Below are 17,713 nucleotides of genomic sequence, written 5' to 3' on the forward strand. Positions count from 1 at the left end.
CTTCATGCGATTGTGTGCGTGTGTGTTTTTTCAGGTGGCTCTTCAGGAGGGCCTTGAAAGTGTTCAGAACTTTTTCAAGAGGAATAGCTGTCGGCTGCCTCTCTTCCCCAGTCTGGTGGCCAAAGAGCTAAACGTCAAGGTAACACACCCGGAGAAGCTTATCTCTCCTTTTATGTGATTTTAAAGCTCTCGGCCCATTTCATTTTATATTCCGAACACAAAATGAAACACAGCGTCACATCAGAACAATTACAAACTGTTTGCTTTGGCAACAATAACACAAAGATGAGTTATTTACGTACATGTCTGGGGATGTACAAAATAACAATTTTCATATCGTATTTCCCGGACTATAGAGTGCACCGGTATATAAGCCGCACCCATTACATTTTAGAAAGGAAAAATATTTTTCCATATATTAGCCGCAGCAGACTATAAGTCGTAGATGTATACAGTACAGGCTAAAAGTTTGGACACACCTTCTCATTCAATGCGTTTTCTTTATTTTCATGACTATTTACATTGTAGATCATGGGTGTCAAACTCTGGCCCGTGTAATTTCACTTGGCCCTTGAGGTGATAACAAATTAACACTAAAGCTGGCCCGCCGATTATATACAACGGCGGTGCCGCGGTATGCCGCTAATTCTCATAGTTGCCAAACCTCCCGGGAGACTCCCAAATTAGCGGCGGGGTTTGGGGGTAGCGGCGGGGTTTGGGGGGTAGCGGGGGGTGTATTTTGTAGCGTCCCGGAAGAGTTAGTGCTGCAAAGGGTTCTGGGTATTTGTTCTGTTGTGTTTATGTTGTGTTACTGTGCGGATGTTCTCCCGAAATGTGTTTGTCATTCTTGTTTGGTGTGGATTCACAGTGTGGCGTATATTTCTAACAATGTTAAAGTTGCTTATATGGCCACTCTCAATGTAACCTGTATCGCTTTTGATGAAGTATGCGTTGCATTCATTTGTGTGTGTGTGCGTACAGAAGCCGCTCATATCTTGTGACTGGGCCGGCACGTTGTTAGAAGGGATGAAAAGCAGACGTGACAACAGCTCGTAGAGGACGTTAAATACGACTGTGGAATACGAGATATAATGACTGATGAACACCTTCGTTCGATAATGAAGGTTGCCTCAGCTCAAAGCCTGAGCCCCGACATTAATGAACTAGCATCCAAGAAAAGATGGCAGGTATCTGGCTTGGGCACATCAGATTAGATCAGTGTGTTGCAAACTGAGCAGTTTAAAGTCCAGAATGGTTGGTTTATTCATTGTTGTTTTATTTTCAAATTTATTAACCTGTGGAAAAAGTTAATGTTGATATTTACCTCAGAAGGCTGCAAATAGAAAAGAGGCATTCAATTTTTATTTAAATTGTATTTGATATGCCATTGATATTTTTTAATTATTATTATTTGAAACTCGATTTTGCATGTCACTATAAAGTTATATAAGCCTTGCTTGTTCAATATTCAATGCAAAACTTGTTTGGGTCCCTATTAAAAGGTTAATTTGTTCAACCTTGGCCCGCGGCTTTGTTCAGTTTTAAATTTTGGCCTACTCTGTATTTGAGTTTGACACCCCTGTTGTAGATTGTCACTGAAGGCATCAAAACTATGAATGAACACATGTGGAGTTATGTACTTAACAAAAAAAGGTGAAATACAAAATACAAACAAAACAGAAGTCATCGTCATGGACCCACAAGCTAGCTTTCCAATCAGCTAAACAGACTCAATAACTCCACAGTGACGTTTTGGTGAATTTACTGAGGAATTTGTGACGGTAGCTTCATTGCATTATGATAGCACGTACAAATATGCATGAAAACTCTCCTACAGACATCAGATATGGGATGGTTTAGTAAGAATGAATTGTTTTAGTTATATTGTAAAACTGACAAACGTTGCTTGGAGTGATGAATGAAGAATCCATATGAGGAGAAACGCTATGGACGGCTTGAAGACTGAACGACACTCTACTTAGGTTTGAAAGCACTTAATGGAAGGACACTGCAGCAGTTGAAATTAAGGTTGTTGTTTTTTTTTAACTTGAAAACAAATAAAGTAATATAATGTATTGTAGCCCCCAGAAGAAATCACACAATGTGCAACACTATTTTTAACTTTTATTACCAATCTTATGATAACAAATGGTAAATGGGTTATACTTGTATGGGTTATACTTGAATAGCGCTTTTCTACCTTCAAGGTACTCAAAGCACTTTGACATTATTTCCACATACACCCATTCACACACTGATGGCAGGAGCTGCCATGCAAGGCCCTAACCACAACCCATCAGGAGCAAGGGTGAAGTGTCTTGCTCAAGGACACAACAGACGTGACTAGGTTACCAGGAACCCTCAGGTTGCTGGCACGGCCACTCTCCCAACCGCGCCACGCTCCGGACACGCAACAACACTTCCTCATTCTCCCCCAATCACGTTTCAGGCACGGACGGTGTGTTTGTAAACTTGGGAAAAACTGACATCAAATCACAGTCACACAAACATAAAATGTTAACAATAGCTGGTCGTTACAGTATGAATTGATATATGTAGCCTATTATTTGTGCACTATTGACAAGGGATGTAAAGAAAACTTGACCACTAAATAAAAACTTTGATTAATGAAAACCGCGCCGCCGAAACCGGATATAAACAATACGCACGCCATTGCCTGGAGCTTTGTCATTTGTCCATAATATTGTGTGTGCACTTGACTAAAACAAAACCACTAAACTATTTAAACTACATAACATTAGTTTTTTGCGTATAGTAAGTCAATAAAAGCTATTGAATATTAGATAAAGTCACACCGCTTGCACATTCTCCTTTTTTTTCCTCTCCCTGATTTTAAGTGCGACTTTGTTTGTGTGGGCAGACCTGCTCCTTCTTTAACTCCAATGCTGTTCCTCTCAAACTGGCGCTGGTCAACGCTGACCCACTGGGAGAGGAGATCAATGTTATGTTCAAGGTACACTCATTTCACATCATTGTCCTTGTAACACTGCTCCCCCTGGTGGCCTAAAGTTGAACACCCAGTGTCATTTGTTCCCTTCCCTACCACGTCAGGTGGGAGAAGACCTGAGGCAGGACATGTTGGCTCTGCAGATGATCCGCATCATGGACCGCATCTGGCTGCAAGAGGGGCTGGACCTGCGCATCGTGAACTTCAAGTGCATCTCCACGGGCAAGGACAAAGGTAGCAAAAACTCGCCAAACGCTTCTGTCGGCGAGTGAGGGAGGGGGCCTTTTTTCCAGCGTGAACACGTGCAAGCCCTGCGCTGTGTCGCTACAGGCATGGTGGAGCTGGTGCCGTCCTCCGACACCCTGAGGAAGATCCAGGTGGAGTACGGCGTCACCGGCTCCTTCAAGGACAAGCCGCTGGCCGAGTGGCTCCGCAAGTACAACCCTGCTGAGGACGAGTACGAGAAGGTGCGCTAGCTCTCTTTTTAATAAAAAATAAATAAAAAGCTGTTGACGAGACTATTTTACATGAATGATACGAATTTGCCTGTTTGCCTGCCAAGTGCTTGAGCCGGTGTGACACAATATCAAATCCTTTGTAATAACAGAATTTTACCTATAAAAGTACCGAATTTGATACTCACCCTTACTAGAGTTGCATGATTTATGATATAAATGATATAAATTAGGCAGACTATAGAGATTTTAATACTATTATGTCGTGATGATGCATGTTGATGACACATGCTAGCAGTGTCCTGCTAATCTGACAGCGTCAAGCGAACAAAAGTGTCCTGAAAACTGTATCATGACATTAGTGTTTTATATGGGTTGATATTGATAATTATTTATATTTTTATGACCTATGCAAAATTAGGACCAGAAGAAAAATATATTAAATTTAAACATTTTTATTTAAATTATAACCTTCCTCAGATTATAGTCCCATTAGCTAATAAGGCAGAAAGGAAAAGAAATGTCAACACAAGCATGGAAAACAATCAATGTAAACAAAATCGTAAAATAGCATTGAACACTTAACAATAAGCTCTTAACATGAAGGTGCAAAAATAAGGAATATGTAAGAAATGTTTAATAAAGTGTAACAAAATAGTGTGAAAATGTAAACATAGAGAAACCTGAGAAGAACTATTGTCTGCAGGTTTAGTGCCAGGAAGTTACAGCTGTGCTCTAAGGGTGAGTGCGGCTAAGGTGCTGTGGTATTACAATTTACAGACCACATTGGTCTGACTACAGTCTCTTTGAAAAAATCCAAAAAAGTGCCATACTGTCCAGGTGACTTTTCCTGTTTTGTCCACAAATTTCTTCATTTTTACTTTCTCTTCTCACTCCATGCAAAGAATCAACCGCGAGACAACAAGATGGCACAACTAAACCTGATAGTTGATACGGTTACCTGATTGGTTGTTGGCGTGTCACTCTAACTGATCAGTGATCACTTCCTGCGTTGCTCGGTTACTAGAGAGCGAGTGTGTTTGTTCATGCAACCAACCTTGCTTTGCAACTTGCGCTTTCTTCCGACGAAGACTGGCGGAAAAAGATGAATAAAAGTTTTATCAAACACATTTTTTATTGATGTCAGCTACATGTCTATTGCGATTATATATTTAGATTGTTTGATCGCCCGGTCCTAGTATATTTTCCATACTCCAGTGGTCGTCTTTGGACACAGGAGGGCTTTATGGGCAAAAACCAAAGGATTAAAATCATACTTAATACGTCAGCAGCTAAATTAGGAGTCTTTGTAAGCCGTTTTAAAATGGTTTTATTATCATACAACATACCAAATCATAAATTGTGATATTATATATCAGGATCTAGATGATATCCCTAATTCCCACATATATTGCGCAATAATTGGAGGAGACCCAGTGGGATACACTGTGCTTGTCTATAGCCTCACACGGGTTATCAAGCTTTCTGGTGTACCTAATGTTGTGTCCTCCCACCACTCCCTGCAGGCGTCGGAGAACTTCATCTACTCGTGCGCGGGCTGCTGCGTGGCGACCTACGTGCTGGGCATCTGCGACCGCCACAACGACAACATCATGCTGCGCTCCACGGGACACATGTTCCACATCGACTTCGGCAAGTTCCTGGGCCACGCCCAGATGTTCGGCAGCTTCAAAAGGTGAGCGTTAATGCTTTTTCTGCCTTCCTTTTCGCCGTGTTGACATCCTGTCGCATCTCGCCCTGAAGGGACCGGGCGCCATTTGTGCTGACGTCCGACATGGCGTACGTCATTAACGGCGGCGAGCGCCCCACCAGTCGCTTCCAGCTGTTTGTCGACTTGTGCTGCCAGGCCTACAACCTCATCCGCAAACACTCTGGACTTTTCCTCAACCTGCTGTCGCTGGTGAACGCATGCACGCACACACACACACACAGCAGAACGATACAAAAATTGAGCATTATTACTGTAGCCGCACCGGATATATACGTTGTGAAATGAGCTATTGACAGAAATATTTTGTAAATGTTTATTTACATACCTTAATTGTTTCCAAACGGTGTCTGTAACACGGCAGTAAAACGGATGATCAAACAAAACAGAAGTCATCATCCTGGACCCACTAGCTGCGGAAACTAGGTCTCCAATCGGCTAAAAAGACCCAATAACTCCACGGTGGCGTTTTACGAAACAAATTGAATAATGCTAACACAGACATTTGTAAACGTGTTAGCATATTAGCTCATGCTAACGACGCTAGCTCGACTACATTACGAAAACACGTACACATATGCATCAAAAAACTCCTACAGACATCACACATGGGACAGTTTAGTAAATATTAACAGCTTTAGTTATATTGTAAAACTTACAAACGTTGCTTGGAGTGATGTATGAAGTATCCATACGAGTAGAAACGCTATGGACGGCTAGAAGACGGAACGGCATTTGTACTGCCGGTTAAAATGTCAGTCGATACAGAAGGGCAATAGACGAGTTCGCTCACTGCAGGTGCTGCTGTGCTGCTGCGCCGCTTTGTTGCTCGCACATAAAGTTTTATTTTCTGCTCTGCCAACTTTGCATTCTTTTTACTTTTCATGGGTTACGTTTTAGTGCCTTCTCTTCTAACCTAGCTTAACTGTTTCGCAGTGCCTCACCGATGAATCAGCGCCCATCGAGTGTGCGGCCCATTATAGAACACACAGTCGGATGTGAACGCTGCAGTCCATCATTTCACTTAATGCGGGAAATCATTGCTCGCCTTTTTAAATTATGTCCAGTTTAAGTCGGAATTCAAGCATAAATTATTACATAATAAGTCTTTAAGTCAGAAACTACGCTGAAAACATGAAGGAAATATAAAATACAGTAATAATAATATTGATTGCAAGAATGAAATTTAAAAAAATTCTTAAATGTGTTGCTTTTGTTCCTGTGGAAATGCGTCACGTACGGAATTATGACTCTGAGGTGTACGGCTGAAAATTTGACGAGAAAGGTTAGCGTGCTAAAGTTAGCACGCTAACATTAACATGCTAGGTGTCTAACAGTTAGCATGTGGCGCATACTTAATTGTATGACCTTGAGGTGTGCGGCTGAAAATGTGGTTAAAAAAGGTAAGCAGGCTAATGTTGGTGTGCTAGCATGCTATCATTAGCAAGTGTCTAGTACCAATCTATATGACTCCAAGATGTACAGCTGTAAAGTTTGCTAACATAGTTAGCATGCTAATGTTAGTATGCTAGGATGCGAACGTTAGCATGTGTCTAGTATCAATCTATATGACTCCAAGGCAGGCCTGGGCAATTATTTTGCCTCGGGGGGCCAATTTTAGAGAAAAAAATGTGTCTGGGGGCCGATATATCTATTTTTAGGAACACTAATACAAAACCTCACAATAATGTCTGATTGAATGCTAAAAACGTTGTGAACAGAATGGAATTTAACATTTTTTTACTGAATGTGACACCCAGAATGTACATGAAAATAAAGAATGTGGGATTGACAATATTAACTATGAACGATAAAACACTGAATATTGACAACATATGAACGTCACACCCCCTCTTGATCGACATACTTTACAATCAAGCGAAACGCAACAAAAATGAAACAAACACAGCGAAATATGAACGGGAAGGGTAAAAAACAAACCCACCTACAATCTGATATATCTGATATATCACTAAGCTTTAGAACTTTGTTGTAAAAATCTCCTTCCGCGTCAGGCTGGCCGCTCTAGAAACGCTCCCCACCCACACTGCTTGGTGCCTCGTCTGAGCTGCTGTGACTTAGATTACCATAGTAACTAATTAGATTACCATAGTAATTAGTATATCATGCAAAAGCGCAGATTCCAACCATTGAAATACTTTGTATAGTTGAAGACTCACGGTAATTTGAAAACATCACTGCACATCATAATGGCAGCTACAGTTTCCATCTTAAAGATCTAAAAAAATCATTTGAGAATGTCCGGCGGGTCAGATTGAAAAGCTTAACGGGCCGCATGTGGCCCCCGGGCCTTAATTTGCCCAGGACTGCTCCAAGGTGTACAGCTGTAAAGTTTGCTAACATATTTAGCATGCTAATGTTAGTATGCTAGCATGCTAACGTTAGCATGTGTCTAGTATCAATCTATATGACTCCAAGGTGTACAGCTGTAAAGTTTGCTAACATACGTAGTTAGCATGCTAGCATACTAACATTAGCATGGTGAGTGCCAAGTTATATAACTCTGAGGCGTACGGCAGCCAAAATAGCTTAAGAAAGTTAGCCTGTGTTACGTACCAAGTTATATGATTCCAAGGTGTGCGCCTGTGAATTTAGCTGAAATAAAAAGTGTAAAATTAGCTTTAAAAAAAATGTGCATGCTAATGTTAACATACTGGCACATTAACATTAGCATGCTAACAGATGGCATGTGTCATGTATCAAGTTATGACTCTAAGGGGAACAGCTGCAAAATTACCAACAAAAAAAGTGTAAAATTATTACCAGTATTAGCAAAATTCCGGGTAATTCTGCAATTTTCAGAACCGGTATACATGTTGGTTTAGGTAAAAAAATAAATGTTTTAATTTCAGATAAATTGATGCCTGTTAAATATTTTCTGTTACAGACTAAAGATCAATGATAATAATGTTATTCTTTGTTGTTAATATTTATTTATTTTGTCTTTTTTGTTTTCTTTAATGTTAGTAAGGATACAAGGTTATGCAGAGGTGTACTTATAACAATTCTATAGACGAATGATACTTCTTCTTAGTGGTGGCGTAACACAAAATAATTGAGACGCACTGTGTCACTAACATAAGCAGTGTTGATTTTGCCACTTTTTATTTTTTATTTCATTTTTTTAGCATTTTAGTTAATTTCACTTCATTTCCCTTTTTTGACGCACTGCCATCAGAACAGTTTGCCTCATGCTTGGGAGACTCCATGAAGGGCAGAAAACTCACTAAAAAGAACAAAAGTGCCAATGTCCTTTTTCAATTTCACTCCAATTTTCCCTTTCACTTTCCTTTTCTTTGACGCGCTGCCATCAGAAAAGTCCGCCTCACGCTCAAGAGACATAATGAAGGAGGAAATGTGAATTAAAGGGGACAAAAGCGACATCGTCCACCCTCAGTGTTGTGGCACACACATACCTATTCTTTTACGTAACAATTTTTTTTTTTGTTGTTTTTTTTAAAACCAAAAAATTATAATAATGTAAATAATAGAGTCATAGAATAATTTTGAAAAATATTAAAACATTTTATTTTAAATATTTACAAGGACATATAAATGTTGATTCATTAATTTAATTATAAATAATAATGTATGGTGGTGTTGTGCCTGTATTTTGATATTGTATTCTAAAAGGCCAAACTCAATGTAATTATTGGACAAAATGGCTATTTTCGTCATGCTACTTTTACTGACTTAATTTCAGACTGAGCTTTGGTTTCACTGTCTTCTTTCAGATGATGTCATCGGGCCTTCCAGAGCTGACGGGCTCCCAGGATCTGAAGTACGTTTATGACGCTCTGCAGCCCCACAACTCTGACGCGGAGGCCACCATCTTCTTCACCAGGTACGTCACCCCGGACCCTCAAAACCACTTTTGCTTTTAACCCCGTCGAGTTTTACTCATAAAACCACCAACACGTGCTTTTCAAACATCCAAATGTTGTTTCATACACTGATAGCTTTCTATGTTATAAACTAAATATCCACCAGGTGGCGACAAACCCTCATTAAGTTAAGTGACACTGGTAAAAAAAACTGCTTTTATTTTTACATTGTCCATTGTCCGTCGCCGCAGACTTATCGAGTCCAGTCTGGGCAGCGTGGCCACCAAGTTCAACTTCTTCATCCACAACCTGGCTCAGCTCCGCTTCTCGGGTCTGCCGGCCAACGACGAGCCCATTTTGTCCTTCTCGCCCAAGACGTACACCATGAAGCAGGAGGGCCGCATCGTCCACGCGTCCATCTTCTCCTTTCAGAAGAGATACAGCCCTGACAAGTACTACGTGAGTTCGTGGAAAGATGCTCTTGTTGGGTCGCGGGTCTCAACTTGCTTGTTTGACTGTGCGCAGACGTACGTGGTGAGGCTGCTCAGGGACGGCCAGAATGAGCCCCAGTTTGTCTTCCGCACCTTTGATGAGTTTCAGGAGCTCCACAACAAGCTGACCATCCTGTTCCCGCTCTGGAAGCTGCCCAGGTAGTCCTTCACAAACCTCATGCTTTTCGCATCATGTTCACGTAGTTGAGATTCGGCTTCAACCGCATCTCACGTTTACAAATATGATCTTCATCGTTTTTTTTATGCAGTACCACTTTGATGATGATTAACTGTGGCCCATCTGCACGGTGTCCCTAAAAATCTGGACATATACAGTACAAGCCAAAAGTTTGGACACACCTTCTCCTCATTCAATACGTTTTCTTTATTTTCATGACTATTTACATTGTAGATTGTCACTGAAGGCATCAAAACTATGAATGAACATGTGGAGTTATATACTTAACAAAAAAAGGCGAAATAACTGAAAACATGTTTTATATTCTAGTTTCTTCAAAATAGCCACCCTTTGCTCTGATTACTGCTTTGCACACTCTTGGCATTCTCTCGATGAGCTTCCAGCACACCTGTGAAGTTTAAAACCATTTCAGGTGACTACCTCTTGAAGCTCATCGAGAGAATGCCAAGAGTGTGCGAAAAAGCAATTAGAGCAAAGGGTGGATATTCTGAAGAAACTAGAATATAAAACATGTGTTCAGTTATTTCACCTTTTTTTGTTAAGTACATAACTCCACATGTGTTCATTCATAGTTTTGATGCCTTCAGTGACAATCTACAATGTAAATAGTCATGAAAATAAAGAAAACACCTTGAATGAGAAGGTGTGTCCAAACTTTTGGCCTGTACTCTATATATATATATATATATATATATATATATATATATATATATATATATATATATATATATATATATATATATATATATATATACACCTACTCAGTGGCCTAGTGGTTAGAGTGTCCGCCCTGAGATCGGTAGGTTGTGAGTTCAAACCCCGGCCGAGTCATACCAAAGACTATAAAAAAATGGGACCCATTACCTCCCTGCTTGGCACTCAGCATCAAGGGTTGGAATTGGGGGTTAAATCACCAAAAATGATTCCCGGGCGCGGCACCGCTGCTGCCCACTGCTCCCCTCACCTCCCAGGGGGTGAACAAGGGGATGGGTCAAATGCAGAGGACAAATTTCGCCACACCTCGTGTGTGTGTATATATATACCCGGTATATATATATATATATATATATATATATATATATATATATATATGTATATATATATATATATGTATATGCATATATATATGTATATGCATATATATATATATATATATATATATATATATATATATATATATATATATATATATATATATATGTATATGCATATATATATATATATATATATATATATATGTATATGTATATGTATATATATGTATATGTATATGCATATATATATGCATATATACATATATATGTGTATATACATATATATGTGTATATGCATATATACATATATTTGCCTATATGTGTACATACATATATGTGTAAGTATATGTGCATAGGTATGTAAGTATATGCGCATATATATGTAAGTATATGTGCATATATGCATATATATATATATATATATATATATATATATGCATATATATATACATATATATATATGCATATATATATGGCTGATTTTTTTTTCAGTTTTCCGAATAAAATGGTACTGGGTCGCACTCACATCAAAGAGGTGGCGGCCAAGAGGAAGCTGGAGCTGAGCAACTACATCCACAACCTGATGAGGAGCACCTCGGAGGTCACTCAGGTACACACACACACACACACACACACACACACACACACACCTGCTAGTGCATAAAAGTGTGTATTACATCTAAAATTGTTCTCTTGCAGTGCGACCTGATCTACACCTTCTTCCACCCAGTGGCCCGAGATGACAAGGCTGAAGGCTTGGAGGCATCCCCTAAAGCTCTTGGTGAGCACATCTTCTGCCACCTCATGTTGCTGCTGTCGTTTCCTGTTTTATACCGTGATAAAAACAAACAAACACTGAGATAACGAAGAATGTGTTGCAGAGCCCCCGCTGAGTCCCACGTCAGGCCGCGTGGAGGGCGAGGTCAAACTGTCCATCTCGTACAGGAACAGCACGCTCTTCATCATGGTCATGCACATCAAGGACCTGGTAAGCACGCCCAGCTTCAGACACACGACGCCTCTCTCTCACGCCCTCACCACAACGTTTCCTTCTAGGTGTCTGAGGAAGGAACGGACCCCAACCCCTACGTGAAGACCTACCTGCTCCCGGATCCACACAAGACCTCCAAGCGGAAGACCAAGATTTCCAGGAAGACCAGGAACCCGACTTTCAATGAGATGGTGAGTGGACACCACTAAGAGCGACCTGGATACCTTAGAGATTTGTGGAACTTCATCGGATTTCGAGGACGTCCTTTTATCAATCGAGATCCTATACTAGAAGAAATCATTTTAAATAGATAAAAGTATTGATCATTTGAGCGTGTGATAATAATAACAAAGTAAAGAAAATGGAATAGAGGAGTCCCGATACAACTTTTTCACTTCCGGTATTGCCGATACGTTAATGATCCAATACGATATCAGCAGGAATCATACATACTTTTATTATTTTGTATGCTGGAATGTTTGAAAAGGTTTAATCAAGTAAAATTAGTCAAAGAACAATGATTGGAATGAAAAACATTAACCTATTTATTATAAGAAATAATTCACAAAGTTAGTCTCATGACGCAGTAAATTGAATGATGCGGACACGTTTGTTACTGGATACTTTCTAATGCGATTCTGCATTGTGTAAGTAATGTGCAGCTGTAATTATTTGATACTTGTTTATATTAACAAATGTGCTGTTTTAGACTGCAATATTGTTCAATGAAGGACACTTAGAACTACAGATAGATATCGGTAACATTTGAACCGATACTGTACCAATTCTCGGTACCTGGGAGTCGATACCGGTACACATTTTCTGTACTTTTCTGTGTCTTAATAAATATTAATTGTTTTTCATAATACAATCTTATTTTTTTGTGGCAACATTTAAAAATGCGCTGATTATGGTTATTATTATCACATTTCCGAGTGTCATTTGCAAGTATGACATTAAGTTGCAATCGCAGTTAGACGTTAGATGGCAGAAGTGTATAGTTTATGCTGTGTTGTCTTGTATTTTGTTGCGCCCTAAAAAGTGTTAATACAATAAGTTTTGTGATTATTGCGCACCAGCTGTGTCTTAGTTGCAGTTTTCATTAACAAATATGGAGGTGTTGAAATCGTCATGTAAAATCGCTAATGCTTTATAATCAGTAGCATGTCAATAGCAAAGCCAATGTATATTAGCATCAAGCTTGCGCATTTTTGGAAAAGTGGATCCTTACTTAACTTACGTAGGAGCGTTTCTTGAGTGAATTGTTTTGTTGGCAGTGAAAATTGCAACATGACCTCGAGGTAGTTTTGCTGAGTCAGCTCCCTGTTGGAGTGAGTCCGCAACCGGGCCTGACGTCACGCGCAACCCAGGTACCGAAACGTGCCACTGTTGGATTTTGCGTTGCCTGCCGGATTCGGTCGGAGTACCCATCCCTACTCATTACGCATGTCTCGCTTTGTGCTATTGTGTGCTTAGCTGCTGTGTAGCTGCTAGGTCCTAGTAGCCCATGGCCTAGCATGTTTACCTTTTTGTAAAGGACTTGACTAAAATAGAAGACCATTTAGATCAGGGGTGTCAAACTCATTTTAGCTCAGGGGGCTGCATGGAGGAAAATCTACTCCCGTAATGGTAAAATCATGGCATGATAACTTAAAAATAAAGACAACTCCAGGTTTTTTCTTTGTTTAACTTTGGCCAAAAATAGAACAAGCACATTATGAAAACATACAAATCACAACTAATCCTCCGGACAAAACACTTCAAGTGTGTTGAAAAATTCTGAGGAAATTGCTGCAGCTTCAAAAACACAATGAGCTTAGACTTCGTCTCAGTGTAGCTACAAAGCCAGGATTATACTTTGTCACAGTCTTTCTGGGATTGAACAAAAACACATTTAAACTCTTCAAGGTATCAAATACTTCCTTTGTCATGTCCACGTATCAATCCAGTGCTAACTCAACAAACCGTAAGAAACGGAGGTAAAAACTATTCAAAGGGGTTAAGTGTTCTCGTTTTTGACATTATGGGAGAGAAAGTGTCAAAAAACAGAATTGCTATTGTGACATCCAGTAGACACATTTAGAACAGCAGTTTCTTTCATTAAAAAAAAAAAATGCAACTCATTTTAATACTTGGAAAACTCATCTTGCGGGCCGGATAAAACCTGTTCGCGGGCCGTACCTTTGAGACCCCTGATTTAGATGCTAACTGGCTGTCCAGCTTTGCACAAGTAAACACGCTGCAGGACTGCGCGTACCATAGCGCATGTATCGGACATTAGGCCTGGACAATTAATCAAATTTTAATTTTGACTATGGCATTTCACGATAATGGAAATATAATAATCTGAAAAAAAACGACATACATGCAAATTCCGAAGCTTGTGGCGATGAAACAGATGAGGAGCGAAAGGAATGAGTGAAAAAAGGAGCATGTCTATGAGAACTTTGGGATGTCACCATGGTTGCTACTTTTTATTTGACACAGCGCTAGTACATACTTGCCAACCCTTCCGATTTTCCCAGGAGACTCCCGAATTTCGGTGCCCCTCCCGAAAATCTCCCGGGGCAACCATTCTCCCTTATTTCTCCCGATTTCCACCCGGACAACAATATTGGGGGCGTGCCTTAAAGGTCCTCTACAACCTGTCGTCACGTCCGCTTTTCCTCCATACAAACAGCGTGCCAGCCCAGTCACATAATATATGCGACTTTTACACACACATAAGTGAATGCAATACATACTTGATCAACAGCCATACAGGTCACACTGAGGGTGGCCGTATAAACAACTTTAGGACTGTTGCAAATATGCGCCACACTGTGAACCCACACCAAACAAGAATGACACACACATTTCGGCAGAACATCCGCACCGTAACACAACATAAACACAACAGAACAAATACCCAGAACCCCTTGCAGCACTAACTCTTCTGGGAAGCTACATTATACCCCACCCCCCCCCAAAATAATATCATGGAAATTGACATAAATGTAAGTGAAATGTTGTCACTGTGAAGAGAAGGAACATTTGTTTGGGAAAATAATGTGTCCGGTAGCGCTCATTTATCCCCGACACAATCAACCGCCCCGTCCTGAACCAATCAATGTCGAGCAATCACTTGAAACAGCGACTAAACTAGGAAGCTAAAGCTAGCAAGAACAATCCATACACCCACAACACATCTCATCTTGTGTTGTTGTGAACGACATCATCAGTGTAACATCAATGTACAAACAGTGGTCGCAACTTCAAAGGCGTTCTTCTTTTTCTTTTTTTAACAGCCTCAAGTGAGTCGCCGCTTTACTCGACAAGCTGAGAACAGCAGCACAGCACACTTCACCCCTTCACAATAATAGCGCGGTGCACCACATCCGGTCTGATTTCAAAAAAGGACCTTTGCACAAGCATAATGTACTTAAAGCACTCATTGATACTTTTACACAATTATTATGCTTTGACCTAAAATACTGGTCAACATTGTCGAAAGATGTATTGCACTAATAAATGTGAGGATTTTTGCGTTTCATTAACAAACATTTTAATAAGTAAAATAAGTGTAAAAGGTAAAAAAACGCAATTTAAAAATAATTAAAACATTTATTTTTTTATTTTTTTTATCATATTAATTTAATGTATTGGTGTTAGAGATGTCCGATAATATCGGACTGCCGATAGTATCGGCCGATAAATGCTTTAAAATGTAATATCGGAAATTATCCGTATCGGTTCCAAAAAGTAAAATGTATTACTTTTTAAAACGCCGCTGTACGGAGTGGTACACGGACGTACAGAGCGCCAATAAACCTTAAAGGCACTGCCTTTGCGTGTCGGCCCAATCACATAATATATCTACGGCTTTTCACACACACAAGTGAAAAGCCGTATGCAAGCCATACAGGTCACACTGAGGGTGGCCGTATAAACAACTTTAACACTGTTACAAATATGCGTCACACTGTGAACCCACACCAAACAAGAATAACAAACACATTTCAGGAGAACATCCGCACCGAAACACAACAGAACAAATACCCAGAACCCCTTGCAGCACTAACTCTTCCGGGACGCTACAATATACACCCCACGCTACCCCCACCCCCACCACCCACCCACCTCAAAATACGTGACGTATCTTACTGAAATTGTATACATGTTGGAAATAAACTTCAACCAACCAATTTATATCTGTTTTTTACTGTTTAAAGTGAAGTTTTAGTGGTACAATGAATACTCATGTTTTCAAATAATTAATCGTGTATCAATAAAAATAATCTTAATTATAATTTTTGCCATAAACGTCCAGGCCTACAAGCCCATGTAACCCAATACTTGTTTTTTTTGCTGATGTCGGACAAGTCAACACCTACAGTAGAGCCTGCTTAAGCTGCAGAATGTGTCGATGTGAATGTGAGGGACGTAAAGAAAAGCCAAAATGGCTGCCACGCTTCTGCGCTTCTGTCCAATTCCGCCGTGCTGACGACACCCTCTTCTCCCTCAGCTGGTGTACAGCGGCTACAGCAAGGAGACGCTGGGCATCCGCGAGCTGCAGCTCAGCGTGCTCAGCGCCGAGTCCCTGCGGGAGAACTACTTCCTGGGTGGCATCACGCTCCGCCTCAAGGACTTCGACCTCGGCAAGGAGACGGTCAAGTGGTACAAGCTCGCCGCCGTGCCCTACTTTTAAGCCCCGCCTGCCTTAGTTTGGGGAGCAAACTGGCGGCTTCCGACTAAACAACGTGCCGACTCGTGCGGGTTGTTCCTGTGACAAACAATCGCCGCTCTCCTGAACGCTAACAAAGAAGCTGATTGTACATTTTGACATTAGAGGACCAAAACAGCTCGATTACACGAGTGAATATAAATAAATATATATAGAGAGATAGATACGACATGTTTATTTTTTAAGGACTAGAACAAATGGTGGTTACTTTCTTCTTTTTTTTTTCTTTTTTACACACACTCTCCTTGATTGCTGCTTTTACTGCAGACACTTTTGGGGCGTTGGGCACGCCAGATTGCCGTCAAAAAAAAAGTGCCAAATGTGCGGAACGTAACTCCTAATGATGCACCTCAAAGTTTGTGAAAAAGTGCTCAAATCAGGCCCCTCAAAAGTGCCTGGGATCGTGACACGACCCACCCCGCTTCTACTAGGTACTTTTCCATGGTAATTCGGTGGGGGAAAAAAAGTCCCCCAAATCCCTGAGTTTCTCTTTTTAACTCGGCCTTATTGCTAGATATATTTTATTAACAATGTCACAAGAGAAAATAGATATATTCTGTAATGTAACGTTCTTGCACACTACCAGGTATTAAGAGCCACACCGGGAGGGGAACGGTCAGCCGTTCCGCTTCTGTAATCACTTCTTTTCCAGAGATGGCTTCCGGTGCCTTCTGCGTCGTTACACATTTTCACAGGTCAGCACTTTTACTACAAGGCTTTCACACAAAAAATTGGAACAAGATGAGCAATTATCAAACTCACTGTGTGTTGTTCACACCTCTACAAGACAATGATGATTTATTAACTTATATATATATATATATATATATATATATATATATATATATATATATATATATATATATATATATATATATATATGTATGTATATGTATATATATATGTGTATATATATGTATTTATATGTATATATTTATATGTATATATATTTATGTATATATATATATATATATATATATTTATATATATATATTTATATGTATATATATATATATATATATACACAAATATATGTATATGTGTGCATATATAGGTGTGTATATATGTATATATATATATATATAAATGTGTGTGTGTATGTATATATATATATATATATATATATATATATATATATACATATATGTATATATATATGTGTGTGTGTATATATATATATATATATATATATACATACAGTATATGTGTGTATATGTATATATATGTCTATATATGCATATATATATATATATATATATATATATGTATGAATGTATG

At 39.6% G+C, this 17,713-nt stretch overlaps 1 protein-coding gene across 1 annotated transcript in view; it reads left to right on the forward strand.

Annotated features, from left to right (window-relative positions):
• pik3c2a (phosphatidylinositol-4-phosphate 3-kinase, catalytic subunit type 2 alpha) overlaps window positions 1–16,891 on the forward strand; it is an 82,272-nt gene extending 65,381 nt beyond the window's left edge. Inside the window, exons 20-33 of the mRNA XM_061924815.1 lie at window positions 35–139; window positions 2,882–2,974; window positions 3,073–3,202; window positions 3,299–3,435; window positions 4,950–5,119; window positions 5,188–5,344; window positions 8,908–9,017; window positions 9,249–9,456; window positions 9,523–9,647; window positions 11,214–11,331; window positions 11,421–11,502; window positions 11,603–11,709; window positions 11,778–11,903; window positions 16,217–16,891. Coding sequence (XP_061780799.1) covers window positions 35–139; window positions 2,882–2,974; window positions 3,073–3,202; window positions 3,299–3,435; window positions 4,950–5,119; window positions 5,188–5,344; window positions 8,908–9,017; window positions 9,249–9,456; window positions 9,523–9,647; window positions 11,214–11,331; window positions 11,421–11,502; window positions 11,603–11,709; window positions 11,778–11,903; window positions 16,217–16,399 — 1,851 coding nt within the window. The 3' untranslated portion in view covers window positions 16,400–16,891. The remainder of the gene's footprint in view (window positions 1–34; window positions 140–2,881; window positions 2,975–3,072; window positions 3,203–3,298; window positions 3,436–4,949; window positions 5,120–5,187; window positions 5,345–8,907; window positions 9,018–9,248; window positions 9,457–9,522; window positions 9,648–11,213; window positions 11,332–11,420; window positions 11,503–11,602; window positions 11,710–11,777; window positions 11,904–16,216) is intronic.
• The last annotated feature ends 822 nt before the right edge of the window (window positions 16,892–17,713 follow it).

The sequence above is a fragment of the Nerophis lumbriciformis genome, linkage group LG29, assembly GCF_033978685.3.
Source record: "Nerophis lumbriciformis linkage group LG29, RoL_Nlum_v2.1, whole genome shotgun sequence".
NCBI classification, from domain to species: Eukaryota; Metazoa; Chordata; class Actinopteri; order Syngnathiformes; family Syngnathidae; genus Nerophis; species Nerophis lumbriciformis.